Raw genomic sequence first — 13,682 nt, 5'->3', positions numbered from 1 at the left:
AACATGAGAGAATCACTTGACTAGGACTAATCTGTACAAAAGGGGCTTCGTGAGCTTCTGCTTCAAATCTTATGCCCACATTAGATAGCACTAAACCACTTGTCAATGAGCTAACATTTCTAGATGCTGTGAAGGGCCGTTTGCCCAATAGCCCTGTTCATCTTACAAAACAAACTGAAAATGCTTGAAAAGCTAGGCCAGCGCATCAGCAGAAGAGAACTGCTGGGATTTAATTGACAGCTTCTAAAATTTACACCAGTTTAGTTTAAAGGCCAAAGCAGGGTAAATTCAAAAAAATATCGATAGTGTTCTTCAATAATAGAATAGTTACCTGTTGCGCTGACAACATCTAAACTATTCTATCATAATTTAATAGTGTTGTTCTTTAACAATTGGATTCTGTTACACTTTCATATTTAGGCATGATTATTTAATCTAATTTAATTGGCTTTCCCATTCCCCTCAGGGTTCTAGGCCTAGAAAGTTCATATTAAATACTCTAATTGCTCTGAAATTTACTCGTCATCTGAAATATGCTCCTATTTTAAATATACCCTAAAATCTAGTTCATACATATTTTCTCTTCTTTCATGAAAAAGAAAAAAAAAATCCTGGTGTCCATAATTTGCACTTTAAAAAGAGTCAATAATGAACCAAAATAATAATTATAAATTGAAAACAGGGAGGCTGCAGTACAATGAACTGTGAGTTTCAAACCCATAAATAAGGCCAGAAGGACACATCAAAGCTTTCTGAGCACCCGCTACTCTCCAAAAGCAAAGCTGAAGCCACTAATGATGGCAGCAGCAGCACCCTGCATATTTAATGTGTGGGTCCCTGGTTGTCATTGTGGAACATTGCTCAGGTCAGTGGAGCAACAGAGCATTTCAGGGCTCACAGATGGTGGGCCCAACCCCATCCCCCTTGCAGATGGTGGTTTCCCATTGACGCAATATGAAAATCTTTTCTCGGGGATCTACCGGAGGCTATTAAATAGATTTCACAGAATATTCTGAGTTGGAAGGGACCCACGAGGATTGTTGAGTCCAACTCTTAAGTGAATGGCCCCTACAGGGCTCAAACCTACAACCCTGATGTTATTAGCACCATGCTCTAACCAACTGGGCTAATCTCAAAAGTCAGAAAACATGACCCAGATCAGGAAACTTGTATGATGCTGACAGCTGAACGCAGGGAGGGTGTATTAAGGGAAAGATCAACTAGCTGTGTCCTGTCTACCCAATGCTTTTTATTAGGTACCTGTGGCTTGGATATAGTATTTTGAGTGAGGTGGACCTTTGACCTGACCAACAGAGAAAGTTTTATATCTTCTTGCTCCTACTTAAGCATCTGCCCTGGAGCATATGAAACAGTGGGTGCATGTTTTGGTAAATAGGCACGAGAATTTTTCATCCAAGGCTCCGAGTGCAGTGCTGGCACAGCCAGGGGGTGTCAGACAAACACGGGTACTGTGTTGCTCTCCACAGGGCCCAGTTTTGGGATCAGCCTTTCAGCCTGGTGCAGCATTTGGGAGGGTATCTTAAGGGGAATGGAGCATGGCAAGGACATCCCTATGGTGCTCCAGGTGTGGCATCCAGGGGATTCTGGCAGGAGAAGGGGCACAGCCTTCAGGGAGACCAGGTTTTCCAAATGGTGGAAGTTTTGCGTGAAACACACAGCTTCTAGGTGTGTTACCTGCTGGTTTGGCATGGAAAAGCCAAGTATGAATGACTTGTAATTCAGAGCTTAGAACAGCACCCTGAGAAACGGCTTCTGGGCCCGCAGCTACATAACTACCATAAGGAAGCACAAAACTTTTTTCGTAAAACGCACAATAAATAAAACGGGGGGGGAAGGGGGCGGGCGGGGAAGCCTGTGCAGAGAAACCCTGGGAAAAGTGGAGCGTCTGCAGCAAAAACGATTCTTTCGTGCTTCACCGTGACCCCCATCATTCCCGCTGCTGCCGCCGAGCGGAGCCCCGCCCCAACTTTATCCGTACAACATGGCGGCGTACAACACCCTTGCACCTCCTCTCCGTACAACATGGCGGCGCCCATACGCCAGCACGGCCGGGAGACGAATGGCAGTGGGTGTGTGCCGCTATTCCTTCCGGGTTCCAGCGCGCAGCTCTTTCAGTGTTGCCCCGCGCGTTTTCGCTTCCTCTTCCGGGTCCGGCGACTCCAGGTATGGCGGCGGGGGCCGGGGGCTGTGTGCACCCATCCGCCCCCATCCGCGGCAGGGGGGGTGGACAGGGCGACCAGAGGCCCCGGGGGGCTGTGCAGAGGGACCAGCGGCGCCGCTGCCGCCCGCGCTTGGGCTGGCGGTGCGGCAAGAGCTGCCCGATGGAGAGGCCGGGCCTCCCGAGCAGGGCCCGCGTCTCCTGGGCCCCAGTGAGTGGCTGCGGTCTGTGCCTGGGCTGTTACTAACACAGCGTGCTCTCAGATGAGATAGGAAACCGCGCGGATTGCTGCAACTCAATCTAAGGCCTTGCCAGTTGGTTATAAAATACGTAGCTTATTATAAAATTATCTGTGCAGTGTAAGTATGAGCCTGACTGGTGTAAGGGTTTTCATCTACAGCAGTGTTTTTTCAGCACACAGAGCCTTTTCAGGTAACATAATATGCCTTTTTATTGGCAAGTTCAGGTTTGAACAACAGGATTATAAAGTCAGAGGTTTATGTTGATTATAAAATATGTAGCTGCTAAAGCTTTAAGCAGTTTCTTCGGGAAGCGTGACATCACGCGGGCAAGACCAGGATATTGAGCACTGTGCAAGTTAGTTCAAATGGATCCTCATTGCAAACCGTGCTGTACCTGCTGTAATTTCTTTTGTTGTTTTTTTAATTGTGTTGACTATCATTGATGAGGAGATGCTCGAATTTTATTAATGCAGAATGGACAGATCCTAATTTACACCTGGAGCACAGGTGGTGCTGTGATACATGAACTTCTGTGTGGATATCCAACATTTAAACTAGTGCTGCTTTGGTTTTGGCTTCCTTAGGTGTAAAAAATGGTTCAGCGCCTGACCTACCGCCGTAGGTTGTCCTACAACACAGCTTCCAACAAGACCAGACTGTAAGTAAGACAGTTTCTAAGAAAACTGACATTGTAAGAAGACGATGGTTAAGTTTTGGTTGTTACATTAACTGAGTGTTTTTTCTGCTGTGCTCAGGTCCCGAACACCCGGGAACAGGATTGTTTACCTTTACACCAAGAAAGTGGGAAAGGCACCCAAGTCAGCATGTGGGATATGCCCAGGAAGGCTTCGTGGTGTAAGTATGAGCCTGGCTGGCGTAAGGGTGTTTCTCCATAGCAATGTTTTTTCAGTACAAAGAGCCTTTTCAAGTCGTGTGATATGCCTGTTTATTGGTGAGTTCTTGTTGTAGTAACTTCTTTAAAATATTTTTGTTCAAATAGGGTAAGGTTTAGCTGGTAAAATGAGATTTGGAAGCTCAAACAGTAATTGCTTTTTAATGCTTGAGATTCTTGTTACTGTTACATTTAAACCCCATTGTTTTATAACATGTAACTGAAATTTTGAAGCTAGACAAGGTGATTCTGTACCGGATTTAAAAATCTAAATTGGATCTGTTAGACTTGCAAAAAAAAAAGGGTAAGCCAAGCTTTAGAAAACTTTAAGGAATGAATGTTTTTAGCCTGCTATTTTTCTTCCAAATGATTTCTTGATGTAACATCAATGCTTTTAACAGTTACGGAATGCTTGAGTAATGTCAATCTTTGAGCAGTTCCTTGGGAACCCTTGGGAAAACAGTCTCTTACTATAAACAGTTTTTTTACAAACCTGTTGGTGAAACCCTATGATAGAATAAAAAGATCAGCTTGGGAGTGCTGAAGGTGGCACATACAATGAGCTGTGACTTCAGTCACTTCTTAGCATTTTGAATATCAAGTCAACTTCAGGTATTGCTGCTTTTTCTTTAAAACTATGAAAGTGATGTTGTTTTTTATATGGCTGTTACCCAGAATCCCTGTCTTATGATACACTTCCTGTGTTTACTCTCCATAGGTCCGTGCTGTACGCCCCAAAGTTCTCATGAGGCTGTCCAAAACGAAGAAGCACGTTAGCAGGGCCTATGGTGGTTCTATGTGTGCTAAGTGTGTCCGTGACAGGTAAGCTTACAGAAAGGGAACCTCACTCTTGAGGTTACCTCGTGTGAGAATTTTATATCTCTCTGTGTTTTCTTAATGTGGACTAAAATTTTGAAGACTCTTGTCTGACACTGATGTAGTGAAATGGAGAGGGTCAGCTTGGAGCATGTGAGCAGCAGTGTCTGTCCCTGTCCTTTGGACTGAGCTACTTACTGTATATGAAGCTGCTTTGTAGATGCCTCATGTTCTTTGTGATTTTATACTGTGCTGCTGCTTGGGTGCTAAAGTCTGCTCATGCAGGATTTTTGTTTTGTGTTGAGCCCCCATAGACCTTTCTCGTCTGTTGTCCTATTCTTTTGTCTTACACAAAGTTACTAGTGCAAGTTTAGTTGAATTTCTCACCTCTTTGTAGTGTTTTGGGGTTCAGAGATATTATTTGGTTGCATGTTAAGCATCTTTATGTGATTAAGCTTTAAGATGGCCTTTACTGGGCCTCACTAAATTCAGTTTTATTGTATAACAGCTGTACATCCTTTACTTCCTTGACAAAAGTTTGAGGAAAAATGTATGACAAAAAATTACGTCAAATTTTGTCATCTCTGTGAATAGCAACCAAAGCAGATCTCCAGTGTCAGCAGTCTAATGACAGTGGGTTTTCTTGTTTTTGTTTTTGTTGGGGTTTTTGGGTGGTGGGGTTTTTTTATTTCGTTGGTTGATTGGTTGGTTTTTTTGGCACATGGGAGTACTTAAATTGCATTAGGTGCTACTGAAGATGAGTTGTTACAGCTGCAGATCCATAGCATAACTTTACTGTGTTGAAAACCAATTTTTTTCCCTGAGTGTTTTTCCAAACACTTAATGAGCTTGATAGTATTTTTTAATGCATGAGTATGTCTTATTCCTATTCTGCCTAAACCAAAAAACACAGCTCCTTCCCTGTAATGGTTGGGTTTTCTCCTGTGCCTGCTTAGGCATCTCTGGTAGGTTTTGGGTACTGCAAAAGTAGCTATATATACCAAATGCATATGGAAGGTACTTCAGTGTTCAGAGGCCATGAGATAGGCCATTGATATATGAGTACTGTTGCATGGGTCTGTCCATCTGCATGCTGGCCCTGCATATCGTCCAGAAATAGCTGAATTTGGGCATGACTTGACCTGTTAGGATTTTCCCTGTTGATGTGCAAAAGAGCTTTAATCCTGACAGAGGAACTGTTCCTGGTTTTGATAACTGGATGCACCTAGAGTTTCCCATAGTTCTGTGGAAGAGGACTGACCATGACTGGTCACACGGGTGACGACTTAGCAGCTAAATTAACTTGCCAGTTAGGAGTTCTGCTTTTTGCTTTCAGATTGGCGAAGACAGTAACTTTCCCAGTGTTCAGCCATTGGGTATTACCTTGCTTGCCTACAAGCCACTCACCTTAAATTTGTAGGCACAGTAGACCTTCTTCCCCAAACCACCACATTCATCCAGTGCCACTGTCCCTGTCTCTTGCTGCTAGCAAGAACACAGACAGCTTCCCTTTTTGTGTAATTGTGGAACTAGCACGACATATGCAATGATGTTGGAGACTGCAGAATTAATTGTAAATTATGTTATTTTTGTGATTTTTACTGAAGTAGGTAGATACATGTCCTTAAGTTGTTTTTCTTTTCCAGGATCAAACGAGCTTTTCTTATTGAGGAGCAGAAGATTGTTGTGAAAGTACTGAAGGCACAAGCACAGAGCCAGAAGTCAAAGTGAATCTGTTTGTAGTTTCATCCCAATAAATGAAAGCTCCACTTCTCTTGTGTCCTGTCATTCCATGTTCTGTTCAAGGCTGGTAGGAGCTTCTTCTCACAGCTTGTAGAATTCAGAACTGGGTTTTGGTGCAACAAAACCTGTAAGTCAGGATGCTCTGTTCTGTGCTGTGTGCTACAGGGAAATCAAGCAGGTGGAAGGAGATCTGGTTAAACAGGACTCCCAGCTCTGCCCCTCAGTCCTGCGGAGGGATTGGAGTAATTTCGAGCAGTGCAGGTTATATTTCTTTATGGCAACAGCTGTGTATGAAGTCATCAGAGAACTTGGCTCAGAAGAAAGTTTGGACTCTGAAAAGGAGGAGCAAACCATCAAAAGGCTGGAAGAAAGATTGTCAGGTGAAGAAGAGGAGAGCTAGTGTAGGCCTAAGGTAGATAATTTTTTTTTAATTGTATGTGATACATTTACCATTACTTGAATCTGAAGGGGAGGAATAGTCTGACTTCTCAATACCATTGCTGTACCCACTAGCAACAGTTGCACACTGCTACATCTGAATCTCCTGGAAGAAAGCTACGGCTGCTGTATCCTGTTCTTTGGGTGCTTCCTGGGTCCGCACTTGGAGGGTACAGCTAAGGCAAACCTTTAATGGCTTCCACATTAGGTTTTAGAGGAGCAATTTAGGCCTCTGGTATTGAAACTTGAACCAAAATTCTGCTGGTTTATCAACAAGGTTGTAATGGTAATGTAAAAAGTGAAAATGGCTTTGCTTCGTTCTGTTTTGTAGAGAGCTCTAAATGTGCCTCTAATGCTATCCAGGAGTGCTTTAACACAAGATAATTCTTGTGTTACCTGTGGGTGCTGTGGTATTCCTTGCCCCAGCTCTGAATTTTTAACTGCTTTTAGTATCTGACAAGAATGTATTTTTATCTATTTTTACCAATAACTTTTTCCAAAAAGTGGTAAGTTCCACCATAAGCATAAGAAAGGAGGAGAAACAATTACTGAGTGCAGAGATTTAACTGGGAGCAGTGAGGGGTGCCATTGCAAGAGGTTTCTAAAGTCAAATGTGGAGTGCTCAGGCTGTGGCTCTGAGGGATGTGTGCAGGTCCCTCCTGACTGCATGCTACCTCATCACACTGTGCCCAGCTCTGCAGCCTGTTAGGCTGTACAGTCAGCCAAGAAACAAAGGACAGCAGACTGAGTTGGTGAAAAGCCCTGCCCTTTGGTGGCAGCAAGCTGGTGGTTTGGGTGAGGTGCCTGCCAACTCAGAGCTGCCTCCTGGGTGTGACAACAGGAGGTGGCTATGATCCAGGGAATCTGACTTAACATCGTGCATGGTGAAAGGAGCTGTATCTCCCCAATAATTTTTTCATAGTGTTCCAAGTTCTTAAAATGACTCTGTCAGTATTCTCAAAATAAATGTTGCAGCTCTAAGTTATGAAGCGTTTTTCCTCAGCTTGGGTTATGCTAAAACTTGTTGCAAAGGCTGTAGCTAATTAAAGGAGATTTATTTAAGACTAACATTAATACCCTGACATTTTTAGGTGCCGTTACTATAGTTAGTTTATGAAGTTAAAATTTTATTAGTTGTCTTCCTGTGTTGGTACAAACTTCAGTACTTCAGCATGCTGGAAAATTTTTTTTAAAGCAGAAGCAGCAAGTAGGGCAGGCATGTCTAACCTGCCCCAAAAGTGCTCTTGTTTTGCTTTAAAAGCTGTGAGATTAGAGTTTTCCTTCAGGCTCTTGTAAAGGATGCAAGATGGAGGAAGAACACTTGGAATAATGAGGGTAAGAGTCATAAATGTCTGTTGACAGGCACAGAGGGAGATTTTCTCGAACAGAAAGGCCAACACTAAAAATAGCTAATTATATATTACATGATTGCACTGAGAGACAGCAGTTCTGAGTTAGAAGAAGTGGTATTGCCGCTGTTGGCAGAAATAAAAGCAGTCGTTAGGCAAAATGTCAGCAAAATGGTAAGAAGGCTCTTAATTTCTTTTTTAGCAGTTTGAGCAGACAGTGCCATGTGGGTATGGGGGCAATCATTTGGGGCAGGGCTGGGCAGTGGGAAGTAGGCTGGATGGCTTGGTGAGGTGGGGCGAGTTCAGCTGGAGCACGTGCTTTTAAATGTGCTCCTGTAACCTGGAGTGAAGGGCTCTGCCCTGCGCCTTCCATGAAGCAAGAGGAACTAGACAAGCTTCCGCTGAAAATAGGGAGTTTCTTCCCTATGTCCTGCCTGGTGTGGCTGGCCTGGGCTGATGAGGTGCTTGCATGCTGCAGAAGTGTGTGAGCTGATCTGTAATGCACAGGTAACCCGGGTGCTCTCAGCAGCTACTGCTGGATTGTGCCTTTTCTCCCTGGTCTCGCTGTGCAGCTGTCGGGGTCTTCTCTGGCTGCAGGTCAGGATGGGCACCACATCCACCGCATCCCAAGGTGCGGGCGAGGGGCATCCCAGCCCCACTCTCCCTGCACAGGGACTGGGGTGAGGCTACTGTGGATCTTGTTCTGTTCCCCAGTGTCGAGCGCCGGTGTTCCCGCCGGGCACACGCGTGTGCCTATCCCGGCCCCGCGGCACCGGGACCCGCCGGGTGGACACGTGGCTGCCCGGCTCGGGGGCGGGGCCCGCGCACTGACCACGCCCCCGACCACGCCCACCGCCCCGAGCCGTTACTCGGCACCGACACGTCAGGTCTGCCGGGTCCCTGCAGGTGAGTAAGACACATAGATCATCCGGCGGCTGGCGGGCAGCTTTTCGATGTTTTTACGCAGAAAAAAAACCTTATCTTTTTTTTCATTCCTATAATTTCCGTCTGGGCATAGATTTCGAGTGATTTGTTTAGTTTGTAGTTTTTAAATTTGTCAATTTTCCCCTGTCAGGACGCGGCAGCCCATTTCCGCTTCCGCTTTCGTGTCCGGCCGCGGAGGGTTCGGTGGCGGCGGGACGGGTCGGGCAGGGAGGGAGGGAAGGAAGGAAGGGGAGAAGGTAAGGAGGTAAGGAGCAGCGGCGCTGCGGCTGCCCCTGGGACCGCACCGCCGCCATGGAGACGCTGTACCGCCTACCCTTCGCCGTGCTCGAGTGCCCCAACATCAAGCTGAAGCGGCCGAGCTGGGTGCACATGCCTTCGGCCATGACCGTGTACGCGCTGGTGGTCGTGTCCTACTTCCTCATCACCGGAGGTGAGGCCGCGACCGGCGGGGCGGGCGGGAGGCCTCGCTCACGGAGCAGTTCTTCCTCGGCCCCTGTCCCGGGCGGCGGAGCCGCCGCTGATCCTTGTCCAGGTCCGACCCTCGGCCAGCCGCGGGCGTCCCTGCGAGGTCAGGACCGTTCTCGCTGCTGCGTGTCAAAGACGGTGCTTGCTTTCCTTCCCACAGGAATTATCTATGACGTGATTGTGGAGCCTCCCAGTGTGGGGTCGATGACAGACGAGCACGGACATCAGAGGCCGGTGGCCTTTCTGGCATACAGGTAGGAGCAGAGCCCTGTCCTGCAGATGCCCAAGTACAGGGGGAATTAACGCCGCCTTACGGAGCTGTGCATCTGCTTTTTTTTTACTTTTTCTTTTGAGTTCTCTGTGCAAGGAAACTGTTCTATATCAATTCTTGTTTTGCAAATACTTAGAAAAAAAAAAAGACGAGCATTGAAAACAGTTGAAATTGAAAAGCCTAGTCCTAAAACTTTAAAAAATGAAAACTCTGGTAAAAAAAACGTTTTGAGCTGGCAATACTTCTGTTTCCCGCTGTTCGAGTTTTATAGTGGATGCAGATACATTTGATGGTTTTTCATAGCAGCACACATGATGTTTGTGAAATTTCTGGTTCTGGCCTTTTAAACTCCAGTGTAGTTGGGACTCTTGTGTCTGAGGGTGGGGAAAATAATTACAAGTATGCGACAACAGTGTCTTCTTGGAACCTTTTACTGAAAACAATCTAGAGACTCTTGGTAACAGATTGGTCTGAAGACAGTTAAATGCACGTTTGTAGCCATGGGTATTTTATGTATGTGGTAACAAATACCAAAAACATTGTTTGAATCTGTGATGTCTGTGTCATGATTTATGTGCAGATTTTGACTTGTACTAGATACAGTACATATTTCAGACTGGCTTGGATTGTTCCAGCGCAGATGAATCTGGCTGCTGCAGGGAGTTGCTTACACTTTAGCCCAAGTCAGTGTAAACAACATGAAAGAAGACCAACTTTTTTGTTTTCAGGATATGAGGCATTAATGATAATCTTTGCTTATGTATTAGCATGCATAGTTGTTTCATCAATGCCAGTTTTATGAGATTACTAGTATTGTTAATTACAAGGATAGGAAACTGGTTTGGTGACTGTGGGAAGCAGGAGATTTGTGATCCAGGTGCAATATCCTTTCTGCACCCTGTTGTCTCCTTTCTCCACCTGAGCTTTGTCAGAAGGAATTCTGGCTGTCTGGACTGACAGAGAGCTGGGATACCCTTGGGCTGGGTCCTTGCAACAGATATGTGCAGCCTCAGCAAGCAGGGAGCGAAACATCCTGCAGGCAGGATTTGCTGTGTGCTGGAACCAGCATGTGCTTCATACACTGACAGATTGCTCTGAGTGGGATTTGTCCGGGGATAAGGACTCAGGCACTCTGCCTAGACATTGGGATGGAAATAGGAGGATCATGGTTCCATGCCTTGAGCCATCTGTGTAACTGGGGACTTCCTTGGAATAGATATTTCTGAAAACTGATGAGCCTGTGCAGTAGCCATTAGTGTACACTACTGTGTGTAAATCCACTGGTGTGTTTGACTGGTCACCTTGCAGACTGTCAGTCCTGGAGATGTTACATATTGAAGTCTTGATGTAATTTTATAAAGTTGGTTTCCTGCTTACTTTTAGTTAGAAAATCAGCCATCAAAATTAAACATGCTATGTGTTTGTACAGCAAAAGCAGGTTGACTAGATGGGGTTTGAAATGTAAATGATTTCTTTAATCTTTTTCTGGTTTCTCTTCTTCCCTTCACCCTTTTTTTTTTCCTTTAGAGTGAATGGACAGTATATTATGGAAGGCCTTGCATCCAGCTTCCTCTTCACAATGGGTGGACTAGGATTCATAATTCTGGATCGATCCAATGCACCAAATATCCCCAAGTTGAATAGGTTTCTTTTGCTCTTTATTGGATTTGTCAGTGTGCTTTTGAGCTTCTTCATGGCCAGAGTTTTCATGAGGATGAAATTGCCGTAAGTGATTTAATTATCTATCAGCTTTTCTTCTCCTTGTGGGCTCATGTGTGACATGTTAAATTTAAGAGTAACAGCAAATACAGTGATCTTTGGCTTGACTATAAGTTGCTTTTTTCAACACTTTTTTTGGAACACCTTGAGTGAGGTGGGATGCTTTGGGAGCCAGATACTATAAGGTTGTGCTGTGGTTAAAAAATGGCGACAGTTCTTGGTATGTAAAAAAATACAATTAGTGAGTCTGACTTGGTCAGTGTACCTTAAAATTCATTGTATGTACTGGTCAGGTAAAAGTAGTTACAAATTAGTACTTTGAGGAAGAAGAAATTGTCAAAGAAAGGTAAATAAGTTCTTTATACGGACAGCGTACCTTAGATATCATAACTAGAATAATTGATGGTAGCAGTAGTAAGTGTTCAGAAACATCCAAAGCAGTCCTAAAGTAAAGATGATGTCTGGGTTTTTGTTGTTGTTGTTGCTGGAAAACTGAAGCATACAATGTATATAGTGTTTTAATGCATCTATATTCGCAGATCAAAAAATAGGAAAGGTCTGAAGCTTTCAGACTATGCAAAATCCAAATATCTAAATGCAGGTTTTCCAATTTCTTCCCTCCTTGTTATTTTTCAGTCCATCTGTTTAATTTAGAAGAGCTGAAACCTGATGTCTGGGGGTACTGGTACCTAATTTTTGGAGTAGCTCCATGAAGTGTTCATTTAATAGTGACAGTCATTCTTCCTTTCTTAAATATTTTTTTGTGCCTCTGCAGCGTAGTTAGAATTTTTCTTTAATAACACAGAAGTGATGGGTTCCCTGGCAGCAGAGAGCTGGATAGGAGCCTGCTCTGTATTCTTGCTTCATTGATATTTTTTTGTTTCATTGAGTACATGTGTGTCTTAAGAGGTCCCTTTCTGAAATTCATTAAAGAAACAGAACTTCAGAGAAATGGAAGAGAAAAGAGAACAGATTTGTGTTGAATGCCAGAAAAGATCAGGTTATATTGGATACCTTAAAACTGGTAGTTTGTGTGAAGGGTACAAATAAAGAACCTGTCATAGGGTGTAGCATGGGCTTCAGAAATTTCAAACAACTATCAAAGTAGGATTTAGAATAGGCTATTCCATTTTCAGTGTTCATTGAAGGAAATCAACTGAGAAAGGAGCGTATAGTTAAGATGGCCAAATAGCCTTGATCAGCAGTTGTTTTGGCACTCTAAAGTTTTGGTTTGAGATTGTACATCTCTTGATTTTCTGAGGAGTGCTGCCTGTTTCCTCTTTTTCTGACTTATTTTGTTTTCTGTAGGGGCTACTTGATGGGTTAGTACCTCTTGTGGTGTATGAAAGCTCAAGCTGAATTTGCTTCACTTCATGAAATATTTAAGAAGAAACAGGAAGAAACAAGTTCCATAGTCACCATCAACAACAGCAAAGAGACCTGGCTGTGAGAAACAACTAGGGAAAGAGTGCTTCCTCTGCAAACAAACTCTCACTACCAATGGCTGATTTGTAGTACTCCAGCAATGTTTTATCATTTCTGACGTAGAGCTTTTGAAAAAGAGAAGTTACCTAGCTGAGTATTTCTTTTATATCCCAACTCAGTATGAAGCTACCTTTAGCTCTACCTAAAATGAGTATTTGCCATTGACTTGACAGTTCTTTGTTGCAGGTCTGTCTCCTCTTCCCTGTGTGGGACACTTACATGTGTGAATCAGAGAAGAAACACCTGAAACAATATTTCCAAGTTATAATCAGAAAATTAGTAACTTTGGATGTTTTACAGCTGAAATACCATGTGTCTGAAATTATTTCAAAGGCACCTTTTGCCTTGATATTACTGGCTCTATGTGAGCAAATCCAGACATGCACTGGGAAAGGCAAACGGTATGAATGTGCATTTTTTTTTTTTAAGAAAAAGTGTACAAAAGGAGCCAAATAAAACTTATTTTCTACAAAATTATTTTAATTCTATGCCATCTGTGACGCTTTTTCTTGTGTGCCCATCTGTGAAGCTTTTTCTTGTGTGCATGGACTGTTCTATATCCAGACTTGGGATGCCATACCATGACCATATAATTTCAGTTCTAATTTTCACTGTTGGATAATGATATTTTTTATTTTCTTTTTTAATATCAGGGGCAAGAAACCTCATTTTCCTTGAACTTGTACTGTATGCAAACAACATACTGTTATCAGTAGCCAAGAAAACTTACTTTTTTAAGCTGCTGCTTTTTTGTGTGAGGGGCAAGGTTCCAACTTAATTTGTCCTAATTTTAAAAGATTGAATGTTGCTGGTATGTTTCATTCAAGTAATGTATTGCATTTTGGAGGAAGGAAAGATCCCTCTGAATCTCCATAAATGTCTTTTTTTTTTTTTTTTTTTTTGCAAGCCATATGTGTTTGAAACACTATTTTAATCAGTATAATAATTTTCAGTGAGAAAAGTAATTTATTCCTGTAATTGTGAAGTAAGCATTACTGTTCACATACTTTATGAAATTTCTGAGCTAGATTTTAGTCATCTGCCCTTGGGATGTCACTTCTACTCTCTCATTCTTATGTACAGTGTGACAGTTTTGCATCTGTTCATCTTACATACTTATCATTAAGATTTAAGGTAG

General features: G+C 43.4%; 2 protein-coding genes across 2 annotated transcripts; both read left to right on the top strand.

Annotated features, from left to right (window-relative positions):
* The first annotated feature begins 2,123 nt into the window (after positions 1–2,123).
* Positions 2,124–5,902, top strand: RPL34 (ribosomal protein L34). The gene is made up of 5 exons (XM_051789717.1): positions 2,124–2,184; positions 3,006–3,079; positions 3,177–3,276; positions 4,032–4,135; positions 5,776–5,902. Exons 2-5 carry the CDS (start codon positions 3,015–3,017, stop codon positions 5,858–5,860), a joined length of 354 nt encoding a protein of 117 aa, XP_051645677.1. The 5' UTR covers positions 2,124–2,184; positions 3,006–3,014; the 3' UTR covers positions 5,861–5,902.
* Positions 5,903–8,790: 2,888 nt separating this feature from the next.
* Positions 8,791–13,021, top strand: OSTC (oligosaccharyltransferase complex non-catalytic subunit). The gene is made up of 4 exons (XM_051789713.1): positions 8,791–9,034; positions 9,230–9,323; positions 10,868–11,065; positions 12,368–13,021. Exons 1-4 carry the CDS (start codon positions 8,896–8,898, stop codon positions 12,384–12,386), a joined length of 450 nt encoding a protein of 149 aa, XP_051645673.1. The 5' UTR covers positions 8,791–8,895; the 3' UTR covers positions 12,387–13,021.
* Positions 13,022–13,682: the final 661 nt, after the last annotated feature.

The sequence above is a fragment of the Manacus candei genome, unplaced genomic scaffold, assembly GCF_025592945.1.
Source record: "Manacus candei isolate 608988 ecotype Guabito, Panama unplaced genomic scaffold, ASM2559294v1 h1tg000028l, whole genome shotgun sequence".
In the NCBI taxonomy this organism is placed as follows: Eukaryota; Metazoa; Chordata; class Aves; order Passeriformes; family Pipridae; genus Manacus; species Manacus candei.
Note: the sequence above shows the minus strand (reverse complement) of the source record. Positions and strands in the feature narration are given on the sequence as shown.

Excerpts from the sequence above, each read along its gene's own strand:
- RPL34 (XM_051789717.1), top strand. The coding sequence starts at position 3,015 with ATGGTTCAGCGCCTGACCTACCGCCGTAGGTTGTCCTACAACACAGCT. Across the intron at positions 3,277-4,031 it reads GCCCAGGAAGGCTTCGTGGT|GTCCGTGCTGTACGCCCCAA; the intron begins GTAAGTATGAGC and ends TACTCTCCATAG. Across the intron at positions 4,136-5,775 it reads GCTAAGTGTGTCCGTGACAG|GATCAAACGAGCTTTTCTTA; the intron begins GTAAGCTTACAG and ends TTTCTTTTCCAG.
- OSTC (XM_051789713.1), top strand. The coding sequence starts at position 8,896 with ATGGAGACGCTGTACCGCCTACCCTTCGCCGTGCTCGAGTGCCCCAAC. Across the intron at positions 9,035-9,229 it reads CTACTTCCTCATCACCGGAG|GAATTATCTATGACGTGATT; the intron begins GTGAGGCCGCGA and ends TCCTTCCCACAG. Across the intron at positions 9,324-10,867 it reads GTGGCCTTTCTGGCATACAG|AGTGAATGGACAGTATATTA; the intron begins GTAGGAGCAGAG and ends TTTTTCCTTTAG.